The 24,273-nt window shown below is 43.2% G+C and overlaps 1 protein-coding gene across 8 annotated transcripts in view; it reads left to right on the forward strand.

Moving 5' to 3' along the window:
• Positions 1–24,273, forward strand: part of FANCM (FA complementation group M) — an 88,779-nt gene that overhangs the window by 931 nt on the left and 63,575 nt on the right. For all 8 annotated transcript variants that reach the window (XR_004973728.1, XR_004973731.1, XR_004973729.1 and 5 more), the window contains exons 2-4: positions 61–233; positions 12,820–12,897; positions 17,648–17,806. Coding sequence is in view for 5 of the 8 variants with exons in the window: in XM_036346967.1 (XP_036202860.1) it covers positions 61–233; positions 12,820–12,897; positions 17,648–17,806 (410 nt within the window). In the remaining 3 variants the exon portion in view is untranslated. The remainder of the gene's footprint in view (positions 1–60; positions 234–12,819; positions 12,898–17,647; positions 17,807–24,273) is intronic.

Consider the following 24,273-nt stretch of genomic DNA (forward strand, 5'->3'; position numbering starts at 1 on the left):
TGAAGCTATTAATTGTGTGTATGTACCTCATCGGTTACCCAGTGTCACTTTTATTTACAGGATCTACTCAAGCTTTCACCAGGAAGGAAATATGGCACAATAGGAGAGTCATTTTTCTCACACCTCAAGTCATGGTAAATGATCTTTCTAGAGGAGCTTGTCCTGCTGCTGAAATAAAGTGTCTAGTTATTGATGAAGCTCATAAAGCTCTTGGAAACTATGCTTATTGCCAGGTAATATTTTGTTTAAAAGTTTGGGGTATTTTTTTTTTTTTGGAAATGCATTTTATTTATTTACTTTTCAGTAAGCTTAAATCCTTGGGGGGAACAGCATTACATGGATTCTGTGTCCAGTTATATTCTGTGCCTCATTATAGCCTTAGCAGGAATATGGCTTTGCAATTAAGGACAAACTGTGCCACAGTTTCCATGAGCACGAGTTACCTTTCCCCAGATTACTCTGGTTTTGTTCGGTTTGCTGCCAGCAGTCACTGTGTTGTTCTTTGCTTTGTACACATCTCCTGCTTAGATAGAATTGTTTCATCTCAAGCATAAACACCTTCAATTTTTAAGAAGAGTTGTGTGCCCCCTCTTGTTCCTGAGACCTCCCCCCATTATAGCCTGCAAAAATGGCCTTTCCTTGCATACATTTTGTCATTTAATTCTTCAAAACAATATTCCTTCAAAGACCACAGTCTTCCAGACATATTTGTCTTTTAGAAGTCCTGTTCCCAGCAGGCCTTCACAGGGTCCAAGATGTTGGAAAAAGCTAAAAGTATTTTTTAGTGTAAACATTGTTAAAGAGCATTTTGGGGAATAACTGTTAATGATGGATGTTATTGGTTGTGGTGTTATTATGAAAAGCCTTATCTATTATCTCAGGACAGTGATAGGAAATACTATTCTCTAGCCATTCAAATCAGTATCTCTGCTGTAGTTTTTTTTTTTTTTTTTTTTAATGCTTAACAAGGCCATTAGTGTCTGATGCAGATGACAAGAGCCTAGTCATCATTGAGGCAATGATTCATAGTAGGGTCTCGCTGAGGTTTTGTAACTAAGATAATCCAGAAATTGGTAGTGGGTATGCAGTGTCATTCCTTGGCAGGTAGGTAAAATAATACTTAAACATTAAGGTTGTTTTGAAGGATTAAATGACAAAATGTATGCAACATACTTATAGTGCCTTCCAGTTAAGTATTATTTATATACTAGAGGCCCGGTGCACGAAATTTGTGCAAGGGGGGGGGGCGGCGGGGGGGGGGGGGAGTCCCCTCAGCCCAGGTGCACCCTCTCCTGTCCCCTGAAGGGACATCCCTCTCGCAATCCAGGACTACTGACTCCTAATCGCTCACCTGCCTGCCTGTCTGGCCGCCCCCAACTGCATGCCCCTGCTAGCCTGGTCGCCCCTAGCTGCCCCCCTGTCGGCCTGGTCGCCTCTTACTGACCCCCTGCCGGCCTGGTCTCCCCCAACTGCTCCCCTCTGCCGGCCTGGTTGCCCCTAACTGCCTCCCTGCCAGCCTGATCGCCTCTTACTCCCCCCCCCCCCCACCGCGCAGGCCTGGTCACCCCCAACTGCCCCCCTTGCCAGCCTAGTCGCCCCACGCAGCCGGCTTGTTCAATTGTTTGGTTGTCCCTCACTAATCCCCCTGCCAGCCTGGTTGCCCCATGTAGCCTGCTGTTCAGTCGTTTGGTTGTCTTTCACGCCCCTGCCGGCCTGGTTGCCCCCAACGGCCCCCCCCCCTGCCAGCCTGGTTGTCCCTCACGGCCCTTCCACTGGCCTGGTCACCCCATGCAGCCTGCTGTTCAGTTGTTTGGCCGCCCCTCACTAACCCCCCTGCCAGCCTGGTCGCCCCACGCAACCTGCTGTTCAGTTGTTTGGTGGCCCCTCACTAACCCCCTGCCGGCCTGGTTGCCCTCAACTGTCCTCCCTGCTGGCCTGGTTGTAGGCAGCCCTATTGTGAGGGTGTTATGGTCAATTTGCATATTACCTTTTTATTATATAGGATATAAAAGGCTAAGCAACCAACCATCCATCCATCTGACTGATCAGCCAGTACATATGATGCACACTGGCAATCCTATATAATAAATAAAAGGGTAATATGCAAATTGATCAAACAGAGGAATGACTGGTCACTATGGCACGCACTGATCACCAGGGGGCAGACGCTCAATGCAGGAGCCGCCTCCTGGTGGTCAGTGCGCTCTGTGGGAGCACTGCTCAGTCACAAGCCAGGCTGGTGGCTAGTGACTACAGCGGCCTGCCTCTGCAGCAGCGCTAAGGATGTCTTACTGCGGCTGAGGCCCGCTCTCTTTGGGGAGCGGGTCTAAGCTGTCAGACATCCCCTGAGGGTTCCTGGACTGTGAAAGGGCACAGGCCAGGCTGAGGGACCCCCCACCCCCAAGTGCACAAATGCGTGCACTGGCTCTCTAGTCCTATCTAATAAAAGAGAAACATGGTAATTAGCGTATGTCCGCTACCCTTCCCATTGGCTAATCAGCGAGATATGCAAATTAACTGCCAGCCAAGATGGTGGCTGGCAGCCAGGCAGCTTGAAGTTAACATGAGGCTTGCTTGCTTCAGTGACGGAGGACTCCAACGTTCCCCGCCTGCCACTGCCGGCCTCTGAGCTTCCAGTTTGAAACATTGTTACAAATATAGAAGCTAAGCAAAACCCCAGAAACCTGCTTTCAGCCCGTCAGGATCTCAGAGCTGGAGTTGATACAGTGTTTTGATTATAGAACCCAAACAAACCAGATACCTGCTTTCAGCAGTAGAGGCTCAGAGCTGGAGCCAGAGCTAAAGCTGGCCCAGAATAAAAAAAAAAGAAATAAAGGAGCAGTTGGGAGCTTCAGTCACCAGCCAGCCTGAAAACAGCCCTCAGCCCCTCACCCAGACTGGCCAGGCACCCCAGTGGGGACCCCCACCCTGAAGGGTGTGTGACCAGTTGCTAACAGCCATCATCCCCTCACCCAGGCTGGCTAGGCACCCCAGTGGGGACCCCCACCCTGATCCAAGGCACCCTTCAGGGCAAACCAGCCGGCCCCCACCCATGTACCAGGCCTCTATCCTATATAGTAAAAGGGTACTATGCCTCCCAGCACCGGGATCAGCGGAGCTGAGAGGCCTCCCGGCACCGGGATCAGTGTGACAGGGGGCAGCGCCCAAACCCCCTGATCAGCCCTGCTCTGTGTGTGACAGGGTGTGGCGCCCCAACCCCCCCCCCCCCACGGGCCCTGCTATGTGTGTGACGGGGTAGAGCCATAATCTGCCCATCGGCCCTGCCCTGAGTGTGACAGTGGCAGCGCCCCAACCCCCTGATCGGCCCTGCTCTGTGGGTGATAGAGGGCAGTGTCCCAACCCCCTGATCCGCCCTGCTCTGTGCGTGACAGGGGGCAGTGCCCCAACCCCCTGATGGGTCCTGCTCTATGCGTCACAGGGGGCAGCGCCCCATCCCCCTGATTGGCCCTGCTCTGTGCGTGACAGGAGGTGGCACCGCAACCTCCCCATCAACCCTGCCTTGAGTGTGTCAGGGGGCGGTGCCCCAACCCCCCAATCGGCCCTACCCCCAGCGTGACTGAGGGTGGCATCGCAACCTCCCGATCCGCCCTGCTCTGTGCATGACAGGGGGCGGTGCCCCAACTCCCCAATCGGCCCTGCTCTGAGCCCGACCAGGGGCTGCACCTAAGGATTGGGCCTGCCCTCTGCCACCCAGGAGCAAGCCTAAGCCAGCAGGTCGTTATCTCCCGAGGGGTCCCATACTGCGAGAGGGCACAGGCCAGGCTGAGGGACCCCCCTCCCCCCCCGAGTGCACAAATTTTTGTGCACCGGGTTTCTAGTCTGTATATATAAAAGGCTAAGTGATCAATTGTACGTCTGTCTGACCAACCGACTGACTGGCCAGTACATATGACGTGCACTGGCAATTTAAATATAAATGTTGACTCACGCATGCACAATACATATAAAGCTCTCACTGGCACCAGTCACTGGCGCCAATTGCACATGTGTGTTTTGATCTGTCATTGTCAATCGTGAATTTGGTTGACACTTCTATTACAATGAAAGAGCGAATAGGGATGTTAAAATATTTCTTCTAATTAATTTCCTCTCAATGAGCACGAATCCATGTACCCAGCCACTAGTAAGAATATAAAGTACAAAGGTGAAGAGGTGGTCTATAGCTGATGAGGTACTTAAGGGCCAGTCATGAAGGCATTTGTATTTTATGCTTAGCAATTTGAATCTTTTTTGTAGGCCACAGGAGATGTAGGAGGTTGACACTCATTGAAAAATGTTTAGCTGGAAGATACTTAAGATTTTAAAAATATTAGGTGAGAGAAGGCTAAAGGTAGGGTGTGAAATGAGGGATATGAGGAATTTAGGATGACTTCTGACTTAGAAGATTGGGAGGATATTGGTGTTACCAGTCAAGATGAGGAGTTCCGGAAGCAGAGAAGATTTGGGGTATTATGGAAAGATAGTACAGTTTTAGATTGTTGAGTTTAAGATGTCTGTGAATAATCTAGCTGTAGATATGCAGTAGGTGATAGAAGTGTTCTCTCTGGAGAGTTCTGAGCTGGAGGTAACAGATTTGGAAATCAGCATATATGTGATAGGTAGTTAAATATGTAATAGCTGGTGATACTAGGGAGAGAGTATCACGTAAGGATAGAAGGGAATGTTGATTGCATTTAGTGCAAAGATATACATTTCATTGTCAGTGAATTTGCTTTTTGTGTGTGTGTGTGTTTTAATATATTTTTATTGATTTCAGAGAGGAAGGGAGAGGGAGAAAGACAGAGAAACATCAATGATGAGAGAGAACCATTTATCAGCTGCCCCCTGCACGCCTTTTACTGGGGATCAAGCCCGCAACCTGGGCATGTGCCCTGAGCAGGAATCCAATCGTGACCTCCCGGTCATAGATGAATGCTCAACCACTGGGGTGTACCCAGGCAGTTTGTGAATTTGTAAAGTAGTTTCTTTGTTGTTAATCCTCTCCCGAGGATATTTTTTCCATTAATTTTAGAGCAAGTGGAAGAAAGGTGTGTGTGTGGGGGGGCGAGGGGGAGGAGAGGAAGCTGGGAGGGAGAACGACAAAAACATTGATGTGAAAGAGACACATTGATTAGTTGCCTCCCACACACACCTGGCCTGGCTGGGGATCAATCATTGAACCTGCAACTCAGGTACATACCTTGACTAGGAATTGAATCAGCCATCCTTCAGTCTGCTGGCTGACACTCTAACCACTCGCTCATTGGGGACTTTTTAAGTGTTATTGTATTCTATATCTATATTAACTTTTGGAGAATTTTCATCTTTTTAAAAAATTATTTTTATTGATTTTAGAGAGGAAGGGAAAGAGAAGGAGAAACATCAATAACGAGAATCATTAATCGGCTGCCTCCTGCATGCCCCCCACTGGGGACCGACCCTGCACCCCTGGCATCTGCCCTGACCAGGAATTGAACTGAGATATCCTGGTTCATAGGTTGATGCTCAACCGCTGAGCCACACCAGCTGGGCTCATCTTTCTTATAGTTGATCTTAGCCAGGAAATGGATATATTTTTTATTGATTTGTATTTTTCCACGTTAAATTAATACCCAAATGTGTTAAGGTTTCTGCTCAAAAGGGGCATGTACAAACTATTATTATAACTATGAAATTGATTTTGTAGACTTAGCTTATATTTAGCACCTCTAATTCATTTATTTTTTATTTTTTATTTTTTTAAAATTAAATCTTTATTGTTCAGATTATTACAGTTGTTCTTCTTTTCTTCCCCCATAGCTCCCCTCCGCCCGGTTCCCACCACACCCTCTGCCCTTACCCCCGCCCCCACTGTCCTCATCCATAGGTGTACGATTTTTGTCCAGTCTCTTCCCACACCCTTCACACCCCTTTCCCCCCCCAAGAATAGTCAGTCCACTCCCTTTCTATGCCCCTGATTCTATTACAATCACCAGTTCATACTGTTCATCAGATTATTTATTCCCTTGATTTTTAGATTCACTTGTTGATAGATGTGTATTTGTTGTTCATAATTTGTATCTTTACCTTTTTCTTCTTCTTCCTCTTCTTAAAGGATACCTTTCAGCATTTCATATAATACTGGTTTGGTAGTGATAAACTCCTTTAGCTTTTTCTTATCTGTGAAGCTCTTTATCTGACCTTCAATTCTGAATGATAGCTTTGCTGGGTAAAGTAATCTAGGTTGTAGGTTCTTGCTATTCATCACTTTGAATATTCTTGCCACTCCCTTCTGGCCTGCAAAGTTTCTGTTGAGAAATCAGCTGACAGTCGTATGGGTACTCCCTTGTAGGTAACTGACTGTCTTTCTCTTGCTGCTTTTAAGGTTTTCTCTTTGATTTTGCTCTTGGCATTTTATTTATTTATTTTTTTAAAATTAAATCTTTATTGTTCAGATTATTACAGTTGTTCCTCTTTTTCCCCCCATAGCTCCCCTCCACCCGGTTCCCACCCGACCCTCTGCCCTTACCACCCACCACTGTCCTCATCCATAGGTGTACAATTTTTGTCCAGTCTCTTCCTGCACCCCCACACCCCTTTTCCCCCTGAGAATAGTCAGTCTATTCCCTTTCTATGCCCCTGATTCTATTATATTCACCAGTTTATTCTGTTCATCAGATTATTTATTCACTTGATTTTTAGATTCACTTGTTGATAGATGTGTATTTGTTGTTCATAATTTGTATCTTTACCTTTTTCTTCTTCTTCCTCTTCTTAAAGGATACCTTTCAGCATTTCATATAATACTGGTTTGGTGGTGATGAACTCCTTTAGCTTTTTCTTATCTGTGAAGCTCTTTATCTGGCCTTCAATTCTGAATGATAGCTTTGTTGGGTAAAGTAATCTAGGTTGTAGGTTCTTGCTATTCATCACTTTGAATATTTCTTGCCACTCCCTTCTGGCCTGCATAGTTTCTGTTGAGAAATCAGCTGACAGTCGTATGGGTACTTCCTTGTAGGTAACTGACTGTTTTTCTCTTGCTGCTTTTAAGATTCTCTCTTTGTCTTTTGCTCTTGGCATTTTAATTATGATGTGTCTTGGTGTGGTCCTCTTTGGATTCCTTTTATTTGGGGTTCTCTGCACTTTCTGGACCTGTAAGTCTATTTCTTTCACCAGGTAGGGGAAGTTTTCTGTCATTATTTCTTCAAATAGGTTTTCAATATCTTGCTCTCTCTCTCTTCTTCTGGCACAACAATAATTCGGATGTTGGTACGCTTGAAGTTGCCCCAGAGGGTCCTTACACTATCTTCATATTTTTGGATTCTTTTTTCTTTTTGTTTTTCCAGTTGGGTGATTTATGCTTCTTCATATTTCAAATCTTTGACTTGATTCTTGCGATCCTCTAGTCTGCTGCTGGAACTCTGTATAATATTCTTTATTTCAGTCAGTGTATGCTTAATTTCTAGTTGGTCCTTTTTCAAAACCTTGAGGGTCTCACTAGATTTCTTGAGGGTCTCACTAAATTTAAAGGCGGTCTCACTAGACTTATTGAGGATCTTACAAAATTTATTGGCGGTTTCTAGAAAATTCTTTAAAAACCTTATAAGTGTGGTTTTGAACTCTATATCCAGTTGTTTGCTTTCCTCCATTTCTGTCATTTGTGACCTGTTTCTTTGTCTCCACATTTTTTATGCTTCCCTGTGTTGGTAGAGTGGCTTTGTGTGCTAGGTGTCCTATAGGGCCCAGTGGCTCAGCCTCCTCATTTACCTGAGTTGGACACTCTTGGTGCACCCCTTTGCGGGCTTTGTGCACAGTCTTGTAGTTAAACCTTGATTTTGTAGGTATCACTGGGAGGATTGACCTCCAGGCCAATTGGTTGTGGTGAGAATCAGCTGTGTCTACAGTGGCAGAACTTCTGTGCTGGAGACACCCTTCTGGGGCAAGACTTGATTCAGTGGGGCTTTGGTGCTCACTGAGTCTGCCCCCTGAGTGTGTCCCTTATGGATCTGAGGAGTTGTAACCTGGATGGTGCCACTCTGACAACTGGGTACACTGGCTCTTGGATCTCTAAGGAGGTGCTAATTTATCTTCTGCCTGAGGCTACCCAGCAGGATCTATGGAGAGATCTGCAGATTCCTCTTCTTTGTTTGGGGTTTGGAGGTGCCCAGATGAGGCCCAGCTGTGAAGCAATGCAAGCTGCTGTGGGGCCTTGGGCCTTCTTTTGGAAGTTCCGGGTCTCTCTGACCCAGCTTCAGTTTGTTAGGTAATTTTCAGATTCCAAAGGGCCAGGCCTTTCATATGCAAAAGCCTCTGTGCACAGCTTGTGTGGGGCGGGGTCTCAGGGAATCAACAGGGCGGAGCAAACAGCTATGGCTGCTCCTCAGACCTACCCTAAGAGGCCCCTTGTATCAGTGTCCTGGTAATCACCGAAAGCACCTCTGAGAGGAAGCCGCCCTCGAGTTCTGACCGATGCCAGACAGTCCAGTTCCTTCCCATAAGAGTCTGTGTCCCCAGAGACTCGCCGGGAACTGGAGCTCAGAGCACTCGGGAGCTTAAGACTCCCTCCTGATTGAAAAAGACAGCTGCATCCTCAGTTGCCAGTCCTTGCCGCGTGCGCCTCCGTACTTCTGCACTTTACGTCCGCAGCTCCTCTGAGTCTCAGTGTGCTTTACTCTTTCCTTCTAGTTGTAGAATTTCCACTCAGCCAGCCTTCTTGTGGTTCTGGATGATGTCCATTCTGTCTATTTTTTTTTATTATTAAATCTTTATTGTTCAGATTATTACATTTGTTCCTCTTTTTTCCCCCCATAACTCCCCTCCGCCCAGTTCCCACCCCACCCTCCGTCCTCACTCCCCACCCACTGTCCTCATCCATAGGTGCACGATTATTATCCAATCTCTTCCCTCACCCACACCCCCCCCAAGAATAGTCCATTCCCTTTCTATGTCCCTGATTCTATTACAATCACCAGTTCATACTGTTCATCAGATTATTTATTCCCTTGATTTTTAGATTCACTTGTTGATAGATGTGTATTTGTTGTTCATAATTTGTATCTTTACCTTTTTCTTCTTCTTCCTCTTCTTAAAGGATACCTTTCAGCATTTCATATAATACTGGTTTGGTGGTGATGAACTCCTTTAGCTTTTTCTTATCTGTGAAGCTCTTTATCTGGCCTTCAATTCTGAATGATAGCTTTGCTGGATAAAGTAGTCTTGGTTGTAGGTTCTTGGTATTCATCACTTTGAATATTCTTGCCACTCCCTTCTGGCCTGCAAAGTTTCTGTTGAGAAATCAGCTGACAGTCGTATGGGTACTCCCTTGTAGGTAACTGATTTTCTTTCTCTTGCTGCTTTTAGTATTCTCTCTTTGTCTTTTGCTCTTGGCATTTTAATTATGATGTGTCTTGGTGTGGCCCTCTTTGGATTCCTTTTGTTTGGGATTCTCTCCGCTTCCTGGACTTGTAGGTCTATTTCTTTCACCAGGTAGGGGATGTTTTCTGTCATTGTTTGTTCAAAGAGGTTTTCAATATCTTGCTCTCTCTCTTCTCCTGGCACCCCTATAATTCGGATGTTGGTACGCTTGAAGCTGTCCCAGAGGCTCCTTACACTATCTTCGTATTTTTGGATTCTTTTTTCATTTTGCTTTTCCGGTTGGGTGTTTTTTGCTTCTTTTTATTTCAAAATTTTGACTTGATTCTTGTGATCCTCTGGTCTGCTGTTGGGAGTCTGTATAATGTTCTTTATTTTAGTCAGTGTATGCTTAATTTCTAGTTGGTCCTTTATCACAGCCTCGAGGGTCTCATTAGATTTCTTGAGGATATCACTACATTTATCGGCGGTCTCACCAGTCTTTTTGAGGGCCTTATTAAATTTATCAGCGGCTTCTAGACAGTTCTTTATAGACCTTAAAAGTGTGGTTTTGAACTCTATATCTAGCAGTTTGCTTTCCTCCAATTCTTCGTTTGTGTCCTGTTTCTTTGCCTCGGCATTTTTTTATGCTTCGCTGTGTCGATAGAGTGCCTTTCTGTGCTAAGTGTCCCAATTACCTGAGGTAGACACTCTTGGTGCACCCCCTTGTGGGCATTGTGCACAGTCTTGTTGTAATTAAGCCTTGATTGTTGTAGTTATCACTGTGAGGAATTGCCCTCCAGGCCAATTGGCTGTGAGAATCAGCTGTGTCTGCAGTGGGAGAACTTCTGTGCTGGAGACACCCCTCTGGGGCTAGTCTTCCTTCGATGGGGCTTTGGTGCTCACTGAGTCTGCCCCCTATGTGTGTCTTTTATGGTTCCACAGAGCTGCAAACTGGATGGTCCCACTCTGACCTCTGGGCTACCTGGCTCCTGGATCTCTAGGGAGGTGCTAATTTAGCCTTTGCCTGAGGCTATCCAGCAAAAGTCTCCCTGCAGGGCTTGGGCGGGATGGGTCCCACGGGATCAACAGGGCGGGGTTAGCAGTTATGCCTGCTCTCAGTCTTGCCCTCAGAGGCTCTGCTTCTCAGTGTCCCAGTAATCGCTGCAAGCCCCACGGAGAGAAAGCTGCCCTAGGGTTCTGAGCGATGCCAGACAGTCCCGCTTCTCCTGTATGAGTCTGGGTCCCTAGAGACTCGCCTGGAGCTGGAGCCCAGAGTCTGAGACTCCCTCCTGATTGAAAACAACAACCACGCCCTCAGCCTCCAGCCCGCTCCGCACCTTAGTATTTTACTTCAGCACTGTGCCTCCTCTGAGTATCGGTATACTTTTCTTTTTCCTCCTAGTTGTAGAACTTCCACTCAGCCAGCCCTCCTGTGGTTCTGGATGATGTCCGTTCCGTCTTTTAGTTGTATTTTTGAAGTGGTTTTTCGAGGCAGCAAACTCCGGTGTTTACCTATGCCGCCATCTTGGTTCCTCTCCCCATTCTGTCTTTTAGTTGTATTTTGAAGTGGTTGTGTGAGGCAGTGATTTCTGGTGTTTACCTATGCCGCCATCTTGGTTTCTCTCCTCTAATTCATTTATTTAAAAACAATTTCTAGGCATTAGGTGATTTCTCTTTTAAACTACAAGGTGTATGCTTTTATTGAGTTCAATGAGACATTGCATGTACTTCATTAATACCCAACAGCCCTGAGTGTTTATGCTATTATGTTGAATATTTCAGATATAGGTTCTAACAGGCACATCAGCTCAATGAAGAATGTTGCTCCTAGAAAGTTCAGGGTTACAAACATAATACCATTTCCTCTTCGGCAAATGCTTCAGAATTCCTCCTGGAGTAAAGTCATGTATTAAATCACATTTTATTTATTTTTATTTTATTTCTTTTTCTTCTCTTTCTTGCTTACATCAGGTTTTAATTAGAACAATTCTATTTAAGATTTCATTAAGTATTACTCTGTATCTGTATATGCATTCTGTATCATTAAAAAAAAAATCCTCCAGCCCTAACCAGTTTTGCTCAGTAGATAGAGCGTCAGCCTGTGGACTGAAGGGTCCTAGATTCAATTCCAGTCATGGGGCATGTACTTTGGTTGCGTGCACATCCTCAGTAGGGAGTGTGCAGGAGGCAGCTGATGGATATTTCTCTCTCATTGATGTTTCTAACTCTCTATCCCTCTCCCTTCCTCTCTGTAAAAAAATCAATAAAATATATTTAAAAATATAAAAAATCCCTACAGAAGTAATGTTTTTTGAGTATTAATCAAGATTCAGTGTAAGTCTTATTGAATTAATCCTTGACATTGGTTGAAATAGAGTATTTTTTAGATAATCTAATTTTACTGTTTCCAGAGCTATTGTGGGACTCTTAGAGCTATTTCTGCAACTGAGTATAGGGGTCCTTCCTCCTGGTATTGAGGACTAATGTGAATTGGAATATGGGATTCTGACAAATTATCTAGTAATAATCATACCAGAAGTAGTATTGAATTTAAACTGCAGAGTTTAGAATGATGCTTTGATGCCACTGAGAAAATGTTTTAGGATTTTTACAATTACCCCAAATTAGCCTTATTATTATTATTTTAATTATTCCTCACCCAAAGATTTTTAGAGAGAGGGAGAAAGAGCGAAACATTGATGCAAGAGAGAACCATCAACCAGCTGCCTCCTGTACGAGCCCCAACTGGGAATTGAACCTGCAACATTTTGGTGTACCGAACAATGCTCTAACCATTGAGCCAAACCTGCCAGGACAGTTTATTCTTTTATAAATAAATTTAATTTAAAAATTGTGAGCCTTCCATATACAGTCTAACTTCTTAGAAATCCTAGAACAATTTTTTTCATTTTATGTTATGATTTACATTAATCTGGTAAGTGTGCATATGAATATAGCTGCAAGGCTAGACTGTGGCCGAAGCAATGGACAATGGACTCTCTTTTCTTCCATTTGCTAGTGTATTAGGCCTTGATGTGATAGCTTTATATATAGAAGAAACTCTAAAGTTTTGATTGGTGTGGAGTATAACCTAAATTGCTCTTTGGATAATATGACTAATGATAGTTCCATCCACTAGACCCGTGGTCGGCAAACTGCGGCTCACGAGTCACATGCGGCTCTTTGGCCCCTTGAGTGTGGCTCTTCCTAAGCCTTAGGAATACCCTAATTAAGTTAATAACAATGTACCTACCTATATAGTTTAAGTTTAAAAAATTTGGCTCCCAAAAGAAATTTTAATTGTTGTACTGTTGATATTTGGCTCTGTTGACTAATGAGTTTGCTGACCACTGCACTAGACCATCAGTACTCTGAATAAAGAAATAATGATAATGTAATATATAATGGTTTATTTAACAGAATCATTATTATTTTTGTACTGGATGATGAAATTAAAGAGATTTTTTGTTTTTTGTTTTTTTTAAGGTTGTAAGAGAACTAATCAAATATACAAATCACTTTAGAATCTTGGCTCTTAGTGCCACACCAGGTAGTGATATAAAGGTAAGTAAAAATGTCTTTTTATTTATTAAAATTTATGAAAATAAGAACTTTTGTATGTGGCCACATCAGTTTTCCATTCCAGTATTTAATTTGACATTAGGACTACAGTATTCCTATAACATGCCTCTCTTTTCTTCTGCTTGTAGAAGTTTTTCTACATTAGTCGTTTTCAGACTTCAGTGTGCATAAGAATCATCTAAAGCCATTTGTTAAATTGTTACTGTTTTCAGTCTTCTAAAGAAGTTTTATTTTGAAATACTGTAACTTTAGAATATTTGCAAAATGTGAATTCTCTGTGTATCCTTTGCTCATCTTCCCCTACTGTTAATGTATTATATGACCGTTGTAAAATTACCAAAATCAGGAAATTAACGGTACAGCACTAGTAACTAATCTGCAGACCTTATTGAATTTGTCAGTTTTTCAACCAGTGTCCTTTTTTGTTCCAGGGTCCAATTCAGGATCCCCATTGTATTTAGTTATCGTGTCTCCTTTGACGGTCATCTGTGACAGTTCCTCAGTCTTTTTTGTCTTCCATGATCTTTGCTTGTTTTTCACGATGCTTTTGAAGAGTGGGTCCCGTTATTTTGTAGAATATCCCTCAATTTAGGTTTGGTTGATATTTTCTCATGATTGGAGTGAGGTTAGGCATTTTTGGCAAGGATATCCCAGAAGGGATATCTTTCTCATGTATCTGAGAATACATGATGTTGATTTGTTTTATTGCTGGTGCTGTTAATCCTGAATTGGTTAAGATGACATTCCAATTTCTCCACTGTAAAATTACAGTTGTCCCTTGGTATCCTCAGGGAATTGGGTTCCAGGACCCTATGGATACCAAAATCACAGATGCTCATATAATCTATGCACATCCTCTTGTATACTTTACATCATCTGTGGATTAGTTATAATAACTAAATGCTATGTAAATGCTATGTAAATAGTTGTTATACCTGTATAGTTTAGGGACTAATGACAAGAAGAAAAAGTGTACATGTTCAGTACAGATGCAGTCATTTTAGGCCTAACTCCATAGTCCATTTTAGCAACAATGTAACATTTCTTTTTTGATCCGTGGATGCAGAATTCACAGGTATATATTCCCAGAGGATAGACTGTATTGTTTTTCCTTTTGTAACTAATAAGTATGTGTTGGGGGAGATATTTTGAGACTATGTAAATATTCAGTTTTAGCATCCAATGATGGTTCTTGCCTACAGCGATTATTTCAGTGGTGTTTGCCTAATCATTGCTTCTTCTTTCCCTCATTTCTTTTATATTTGTTAATTTGAATTCGTAGTCTTTTGTAATGAAGAGCTATCTTTTCTCCCATTTATTTATTAACTCAGTTCTTTATATCAATATGGACTAATGGATTTTTTTTATGGGCTATAATGCTATACTATCATTAATTTTGTTGTTCAGATTGTTCCAGTTTTAAACATTGGGACTGCCTTGAGGTGGCTCCTGTGTCCATTAGAAAGCACTTAAAAAAAAAACCCACAAAATTTTCTAAGTTTCTGGCATCAAGATATTTTATGGTCAGCCCTGGCTGGTGTGGCTCAATTAGTTGGGTGTAGTCAGGTGCACCAAAAGGTTGCTGGTTCGATTCCCGGTCAGGGCATATACCCTGTAGGGGAAGTGCAGAAGGCAGCCAATTGATATTCTACACTTCGATGTTTCTCTTTCTCCCCCTTCCTCTCTCTCTAAAATCAATAATATATAAGATATTTTATGTTTATTTAGTTTTTTCCCCCCGTCTCAGCCATGGAAACAACAATTTCCCAAGGGAGGACTGGCTTCTTTTAGTGGAGGTTGGTAAAAATGTAGATTTTGAGTGCTATCCATGACATTCGTTTTTTTCTTGTTGTTGTTAAACCTCACCCAAGGATATTTTTTCATTGCTTTTTAAGGAGAGTGGAAAAGAGAGGGAAAACCGAGAGAAACATCGATGTGTCGATTGGTTGCCTCCTGCAAGAGCCCCACCAGGGCCTGGCCCGGGCGGGGCCGGGGAGGAGCCTGCAACCAAGATATGTGCCCTTGACTGGAATCGAACCTAGGACCCTTTGGTCTGTAGGCCAACTTTCTATCCACTGAGCCAAACCAGCTAGGGCTATCCATGACATTCTGATTTCAGTAATTGAGTGGTTTTCTGTATTGGCTTTTGGGCACTTTCTAAGGTATTTTAAGCTCTGCCTATCCGTAGATTTTTTTTTTATTATTGATGATTTTTTGAAATTTCTGTTCTATCTCTTATCCTCCCCCAACTTTATTTAAATATGCTTATTTTTAATATATTTTTATTGATTTCAGAGAGGAAGGGAAGAGAGAGAGAGAAACATCAATGATGAGAGAGACTCATTGATCAGCTGTCACGAGCATACCGCCTACTGGGGAGCGAGCCTGCAACCCGGGCATGTGCCCTTGACCCAGGAATCGAACCCAGGACCCTTCAGTCTATAGGCTGATGCTCTATCCACTGAACCATACTAGCTAGGGCTATGCTTATTTTTAGTAGAGACTTGAGCTTGTAAGTCTCTGCTTAATTGTCATCTTTTCAGAAAGATCCACTGTAAGCCATCAAAAGTCAGCTCCCCTATCTTGTGATTTTCTTAATATTTATCATAATCTGTCATTTTTTTGCTTATTCATTTATTTGTTGCCCTTTGCCTACTAAAACAGTAGCTACATGAATGTAGGGGTTATGTCTATCTTGGTTATAGTTCTATTACCAATTCAATACCTGCCATGTGGGAGTTACTCAGATATTTGTGGAATGAATGAATGGGTAAAAATATTAAAGTCATACTCATTTTTATAAAGTGGTCATAAATTTACTCTAGATTTAAATATATGTGGAGCCTCTGTAACTGTAGTAAACTACCTTTTTAGGCCCAGGTATTGATAATACAAAGGTGATTAAGATGTGATTCTTGCCCTTGAGATTTTTTTGTCTGAAACTAAGCCCATTAAGCTTTTCTAGTTTTTGGTTCTTTTTTTTTTTTTTTTTTTTTTAAAAGAAATTCTAATCCTGGCTGGTGTGGCTCAGTTGTTTGGAGTCTCCTCCTGTACACCAAAAGGTGTCGGGTTTGATTCCCACTCAGAGTACAAACCCAGGTTGCAGGTTCAATCCCCTGTTAGGGTGAGTTTGGGAGACAACCCATCGATGTTTCTCTCTCGCTCTCTTTCTCTCTCTCTCCCTCTTCCTCCCTCCCCCTCTCCCTTCCTCCCTGCCTCCCTCTCCTTTCCTCTCTCTAAAAAATTAAGTAGCCCAGCTGGCATGGCTCGGTGGTTGAGCATTGACCTATGAACCAAGAGGTCATGGTTCAATTCCTGTCAGGGTACATGCCAGGTTGTGAGCTTGTTCCCCAGTGTGGGGTGTGCAGGAGGCAGCCAATCAATGATTCTCTCTCATCATTGATGTTTCTACCTCTCTCCCTCTCTGAAATTAATAAAAATATATATTAAAAAATTAAATAAGTAAATAAAATTATCATTAATCTTTTTATAAAAAGCTCTTAATTTTTAGATACTTTCAGGATTGAATCTTCCTTTCTCTCTCTCTATTCCTCCCTCCTGCCTTTCTCCCATCCCTTCCCTTCCCCTCATTTAGCTCTCAATCACAATGTCAGTATTATAGTCTAATGGTATAGCAGTTGTTTGTACCAACAGGCTTTATTTATTTATTTATTTAATAAATATATTTTATTGATTTTTTACAGAGAGGAAGGGAGAGGGATAGAGAGTTAGAAACATCAATGAGAAAGAAACATTGATCAGCTGCCTCCTGCACACCCCCTCCTGGGGATGTGCCTGCAACCAAGGTACATGCCCTTGACCGGAATCGAACCTGGGACCCTTCAGTCTGCAGGCCAACGCTCTATCCACTGAGCCAAACCGGTTAGGGCCCAACAGGCTTTATGTTCTTACTGCAGTTCCCTAATTTTACAATTTAGTTCCTTTATGAGCTTTCAGTGAATGAAATTTATCCTTAGAAATATATTCACATCATATATATTGATTTAAATGAAAAAATATTCCACTAATTTATCAATAATTGATTTAATAGTAACAAAACTTCTATTTTCTCTCTCAAAAATCAGTGGAAAGTATTTGCCAGGATTCAGGGAAACCTGGATTCTAGTTTTGGTTCTAAAATGGACTGTTATAATTTGGGGGGATTTAGTTTTTAAAAATTCTATTGTCTGAGTCTTTATAAAACATTGATGGAGCCCAGCTGGCATGGCTCAGTGTTTGAGTGTCGACTTATGTATCAGGAGGTCACGGTTTGATTCCTGGTCAGGGCACATGCCTGGGTTGCAGGCTTGATCCCCAGTGTGGGGCATGCAGGAAGCAACTAATCAATGGTTCTCTCTCATCATTGATGTTTTATATCTCTCTCCTCCTATCCCTTCCTCTCTGAAATAAATAAAAATATATTTAAAAAAAAAATTGATGAATATATCACTTTGGAAAGTGCAAAATATATTTGATTAACTTGTTGGAAATTTACTAATATTCTTATTTCTTAAATGTTTGACTTGAAGGGCTATGTGGAATAAAGATGTTTTAAAAGCCTTATTCCCCTGTTGTACCATTTCTGATGTATTTAGAGTTAAAAAAATATTTAATGATATGAATTTCTAATATTTCCTTCAAAATTTTACTGCTATTTTATTTCTTATAGTGACAAAGTAAAATATTTAACATGTAATATAATTTATAATCATATTTAATTGGTTTTGTATAGGCTGTGCAACAGGTTATTACTAACCTACTAATTGGGCAGATAGAACTTCGTTCTGAAGATTCACCAGATATTTTGCCATACTCTCATGAAAGACGAGTTGAAAAGCTTGTTGTTCCCCTTAGTGAAGAACTTGCAGCCATCCAAAAGGCATATGTACAGGTAAGTCATCTTTTTAAAATATGCTTTTTATTGATTTTAGAGAGAGAGGAAGGGAGAGAGAAACAATGATTGGCTGCCTCCTGCTCACCCTTACTGTGGATCGAGCCCACAACCCAGGCATGTTCCCTGACCGGGAATCCAACTGGTCACCTCTGGGTACATAGGAATGCTCAACTGACTGAGCCACACTGGCCAGGGCAGGTAAGCCATTTTTATCACAGTTAAGGGTTTCAATAGATAAACTGATAATATAATTATTTTAGTTAATAGAATCTAGCTGAGAATATATAGTTATCATTTTATAATTAATATGTTGGAAAATTCTTTGAAATTAAAAGTTTTGAAAAGAGCGCCATTCTTTACATACAATGACAAGCTGTTAAAGAAGAATACAAAATGGTGGACTATTTCTTTCTTTTTTAAAAAATTTATTTTTATTGATTTCAGAGAGGAAAGGAGAGGGAGAGAGAGATAGAAACATCAATGAGAGAGAATCATTGATCAGCTGCCCCCTGCACACTCCCCACTGGGGATTGAGCCCACAACCTGGGCATGTGCCCTTGACTGGAATCGAACCCGGGACCCTTCAGTCCGCAGGCTGACACTCAATCCACTGAGCCAAACTGGCTAGGACGATGGACTGTTTCTAAAGCCAATAATAGCCTTATGTGGTTTTGTATTTATTAGTAAGCCTTTTAATTGCAGTATTACTCTCCCATACTACACACACACACACACACACACAGCAGAGTGCACAAAACATAAGAAGTGTGCAGCTGAATGATGTTTCACATAGTGAACATACCCTTAACATGTATCCAGATTCAATCAGAAGTTTCTAAGTAAGGAAATATACTTTCTATATTTTCCTTGTGGATCTTTTATATAATAGTATTCTCAACTGGAGGCAGTTTTCCCATCTGGCAATATTTGGCAATGTCTTGACACATTTTTGGTTGTCATATCTGGAGTGGATGAAGACTTGATACTGACATCTAGTAAGTTTATAGAGGCCAGGAATGCTGTTTAACTTTCTTCAATGAATAGGAGAGCACCACAAACAACAAAGAATTATCTGTCAAATGTCAATATCAGCCGTGGGCAAACTACGGCCTGCGGGCCGGATACGGCCCGTTTGAAATGAATAAAACTAAAAAAAAAAAAGACCGTACCCTTTTATGTAATGATGTTTACTTTGAATTTATATTAGTTCACACAAACACTCCATCCATGCTTTTGTTCCGGCCCTCCGGTCCAGCTTAAGAACCCATTGTGGCTCTCGAGTCAAAAAGTTTGCCCACCCCTGGTCAATATTTAGTTATTGAGAAACTTCTTACACAGTTTTTACCTTCATTGGGAGAAATTTTTGGTACCACATTGTTATTTCTATAGTTCCTAATTAGCATCATCCTAGGACAGTGATGGCGAACCTATGACACGGGAACTCATTTTTTTAGTTGATTTTTCTTTGTTAAAATCATCCTATCTAATAAAAGAGAAACATGGTAATTAGCCATACATCCGCTACCCTTCCCATTGGCTAATCAGAGCGATATGAAAATTAACTGCCAGCCAAGATGGCAGCCGGCAACCAGGCAGCTTGAAGCGAACATGAGGCTTGCTTGCTTCATTGACGGAGGACTCCAACGTTCCCTGCCTGCCACTGCCGGCCTCTGAGCTTCCAGTTTGAAACATTGTTAATATATAGAAGCTAAACAAAACCCCAGAAACCTGCTTTCAGCCAGCTGTGATCTCAGAGCTGGAGTTGATACAGTGTCTCGATTATAGAACCCAAACAAACCAGATACCTGCTTTCAGCAGCGGAGGCCTAAGAGCTGGAGCCAAGCCTCAGAGCTAAAGCTGGCCCGGAATAAAAAAAGAAAAAAAGAAAAAAAGGAGCGGTTGGGAGCTTCAGTCACCCACCAGCCTGAAAACAGCCCTCAGCCCCTCACCCAGACTGGCCAGGCACCCCAGTGGGGACACCCACCCTGAAGGGTGTGTGACCAGCTGCAAACAGCCATCATCCCCTCATCCAGGCTGGCCAGGCACTCCAGTGGGGACCCCCACCCTGATCCAGGGCACCCTTCAGGGCAAACCAGCCGGCCCCCACCCATGCACCAGGCCTCTATCCTATAAAGTAAAAGGGTAATATGCCTCCCAGCGCCGGGATCAGCGTAGCCGCAAGGCCTCCCAGCACCGGGATCAGCGTGACGGGGGCAGTGCCCAAACCCTCTGATCGCCCTGTGGCTCTGTGTGTGATGGGGGCGGGGCCACAAGCTCCCTATCGGCCCTACTCGGTTCGTGACAGGGGAAGGCGCCCCAACCCCCTGATCAGCCCTGCTCTGTGCCTGATAGGGGGGAGCTCCCCAACCCTCTGATCGCCCTGCGGCTCTGTGTGTGACGGGCTACGGTGCCCCAACCCCCTGATTGGCCCTGTTCTGTGTGTGACAGGGTGCGGTGCTCCAACCCCCTGATCAGCCCTGCTCTGTGTGTGACGGGGTAGAGCCATAACCTCCCCATTGGCCCTGCCCTGAGTGTGACAGTGGCGGCGCCCCAACCCCCTGATCGGCCCTGCTCTGTGGGTGATTGAGGGCGATGTCCCAGCTGCCCCCCACGGGCCCTGCTCTGTGTGACGGGGTAGAGCCATAACCTCCCCATTGGCCCTGCCCTGAGTGTGACAGGGTGTGGCGCCCCAACCCCCTTATCCGCCCTGCTCTGTGTGTGACAGGGGGCAGTGCCCCAACTCCCCTGATCGACCCTGCTCTGTGCGTGACAGGGTACGGAGCCCCAACCCCCCTGATGGGCCCTGCTCTGTGAGTGACAGGGGGCAGCGCCCCAACCCCCTGATTGGCCCTGCTCTGTGCATGACAGGGGGTGGCACCGCAACCTCCCCATCGACCCTGCCTTGAGTGTGACGGGGCGGTGCCCCAATCCCCCAATCGGCCCTACCCTGAGCATGACTGAGGGTGGCATCGCAACCTCCCGATCCGCCCTGCTCTGTGCATGACAGGGGGTGGCGCCCCAACTCCCCTATCGGCCCTGCTCTGAGCCCGACCAGGGGCTGCACGTAGGGATTGGGCCTGCCCTCTGCCACCCGGAAGCAGGCCTAAGCCAGCAGATCGTTATCTCCCGAGGGGTCCGAGACTGCGAGAGGGCACAGGCCGGGCTGAGGCACCCCCCTCCCCCCCCTGAGTACACAAATTTTTGTGCACCGGACCTCTAGTTTAAATATATAAAATAAATATCAAAAATATAAGTCTTCATTTTACTATGGTTGCAAATATCAAAAAATTTCTATATGTGACATGGCACCAGAGTTAAGTTAGGGTTTTTCAAAATGCTGACATGTCAAGCTCAAAAGGTTCGCCATCACTGTCCTAGGAGATGCTGATTATATCTTCACTACCATAGATTAAAGTGGCTTCTTTGCCACTCTTCCCATTGAGAGACAGGATACATTTCCCCTTTCTTAGGATCTAAGCTGGCCCTGCGACTGAGCAATAGTATGTGACGTACCTCAAGCTAGCCATGTTAAGAAGAAAGGAGGAACAAGTAAATAAGTAGCTAGAATTGAAAGTGTATACATATGGCCCCAGTAGAGCTATTTCAGCCATTTCCCAGCAGTCTGAATCTGAGGCTCCAAACATCAGGAACAGAGTCAAACTGTTAGTGCAGTGCTCTGACGGGATTTTTCTAATTTTTAACATTTGTAATAATTTTAGACTTTCAGGAAATTTGCAAAAAATAGCATAGAGAGTTCCAGGGGGAGACACTTTAAGAATATGCCAATATGACCTTAGCTGCTTTGTCTCAGTAGATAGAGCATTGGCCTGCAGACAGAAGGGTCCCAAGTTGTGGGCTCGATCCCCAGTAAGGTGTGTGCAGGAAGCAGCCAGTCAATGATTCTCTCTCATCATTGATGTTTTTATCTCTCTCTCCCTCTCCCTTCCTTTCTGAAATCAATAAAAAAATATATACTAGTATATTTATATATATAAAAGCCTAAGCAGCCCTTACAACTGAATGACCAGAACGACTGGTCGACAAGTCGCTACAGACGCTCAATGCAGGAGCTGCCCCCTGGTGGTCAGTGCACTCCCATAGCCAACCTCCTGCGGCCCCTCCCCCAACTGGCCAGCCTTCAGCGGCTCCTCCCTCTGGTCGGCCACCCTCCCCCTACCCTCTGGGTGGCTGGCCAACCTTTCACAGTCCCTCTCCCCAGCTGGCTGGCCAACCTCATGTTACCCCTCCCCGCCCCGCCGGCCAGCCAGACTCCCGCGGTTCCTCACCCTGGGCCCTGATTGGGGGACTGGCTGGCCAGTCTCCTGGGGTCCCTCATCCCGGCTGGCTGGCCCCCCAATAGGCCTCAATCGCTGGCCAGGCTGAGGGATCCCACCTGTGCATGAATTCGTGCACCGGGCCTCTAGTATATATATATATTTAAAAAATATATAGGCCAATATGGCCCTGGCTGGGTGGCTCAGTCGGTTAGAGCATCTTCCTGATACACCAAGGTTTCAGGTTTGATCCTCTATCAGGGCACATGCAAGAAACAACAAATGAATACATAAATAAGTGGAACAACAAATTGACGTTTCTCTCTCTCTCTCTCTCTCTCTTTCTCTTTCTCCCTCTTTCTGTAAAATCAATTTAAAAAATGAAAATATTCTGTTTCTCAACATATTTTGCCCACTAATTTTAGGTTATAATTATGGTTCTTGTGTACAACAGTTATTTCTGTAGTGTTTGCCTACCTAATCAGTGCTTCCTCCTTCCCTAGTTTTTTTCACATTTTTTCATTTGAATTCTTCTATAATGAAGAGTTCATTTATCAATTCAATTCTTTTAAAAAAAATTTTTTTTTATTGATTTCAGAGAGAGAAAGGGAGAGGGAGAAAGAGATAGAAATATCAATGATGAGAGATAATCATCTGTCTGCTGCCTCCTACAGGCCTCCCACTGGGGGTTAAGCCCACAACCTGGGCATGTGCCCTGACCGGAAATCAAAACCTGACCTTCTGGTTCATGGGTTGATGCTAAACCACTGATCCACACCGGCCTAGCCAAATTCAATTCTTTAAATCAGTATGGACTAATGGATATTTATTTTATTCTGTGGGTTAAATCCAGTACTGTCATTATTGATTTTGTTGCTTTGGCCATTGAGAGCTCCTTTAAGAAGGCTCCTGTGTCCTTGAACATGTACTTATTTGCAGGTGGAGGAGCACTTTCTGACTTTTGGCATTGCAAGATATTTTATGCTCATTTGGTATTTTTCTTGTCCCACCCACGAAATCAACCATTTCTACAAGGAATCCTTATTCCTTTTCTGGGAGAATAGTATTTAGAAACCAAGATCTGGGCACTGGATGTTTTCATTGTTACTATGGTGTCATAGCTCCTCGGCTGTGTCAGTGACCTGCTTGAATTCTTACCCACAGAACCAGAACCATGAACAAATAAGTGATTGTTGTTTTCACCTATGATGTTTTTGAGTAGTTTGTTGTTCAGGAATATATAACCAAAACATTCATCTATCATTTAACTTTTAGTAAATCTTTCTTAAAGTGAGGTTTTATAGTAACATTGTTTATTTTTTGTTTTAAAATTGTTTGTAACAAAATTCTTAGCATAATTTAATTTAAGATAAGGCAAAGTCTTTCTAAGAATCATCTACTAATACTTTTGCTTACAAGAATGTAAAAATTGTAATTTATATAATCACGTATAAGAATTTAATTTTATCTATATTTTTTTTAATTTTTATTTTTATTGTCTAAAGTTTTACATATGTCTCCTTTTTCCCCAATTGATCCCCTCCCCCATCCCTTCCTAGCCCAGGCAAGCCCCCACCGCCCCAGTATATGTGTCCATTGGCTATGCTAATATGCATGCATATAAGTCCTTTGGTTGCTCTCTAACCACCCTCCTCCCCTACCATTTGTCTCTAGATCGATCTATTCTTGTTGATCAAATTATGTTGATCATTATATCCCACATATGAATGAGATCATGTGATATTTATCTTATTTATCCGACTGGCTTATTTCGCTTAGCATAATGCTCTCTAGTCCCATCCATGCTGTTGCAAATGCTTAAAGTTCCTTCTTTTTAATAGCAGCATAGTATTCCATTGTGTAGATGTACCAGCGTTTTTTAATCCACTCATCTGCTGATGGGCACTTAGTCTGTTTCCAAATCTTAGCTTTTGTAAATTGTGCTGCTATGAACATAGGGGTGCATATATCCTTTCTGATTGGCAATATTTTTAAGAGTGCTTCTTAGGGAGTGTGATCAGCAAAGCTGGAATGGAGGAAATATAAAAATGTACTAAAATATTTCCTAATTTAGAAAATAAAAATTATGCAAAAATTTGAATAGTTTATTACTTATGGCTGTAGTGTATCTTCATCTTCTCTTTTTTCTTTTGCTGTGGCATTAACTTCAGTCCTTCATCAGGACCTTTT

This window comes from Myotis myotis, unplaced genomic scaffold (genome assembly GCF_014108235.1).
Source record: "Myotis myotis isolate mMyoMyo1 unplaced genomic scaffold, mMyoMyo1.p scaffold_m19_p_1, whole genome shotgun sequence".
Classification (NCBI taxonomy): domain Eukaryota; kingdom Metazoa; phylum Chordata; class Mammalia; order Chiroptera; family Vespertilionidae; genus Myotis; species Myotis myotis.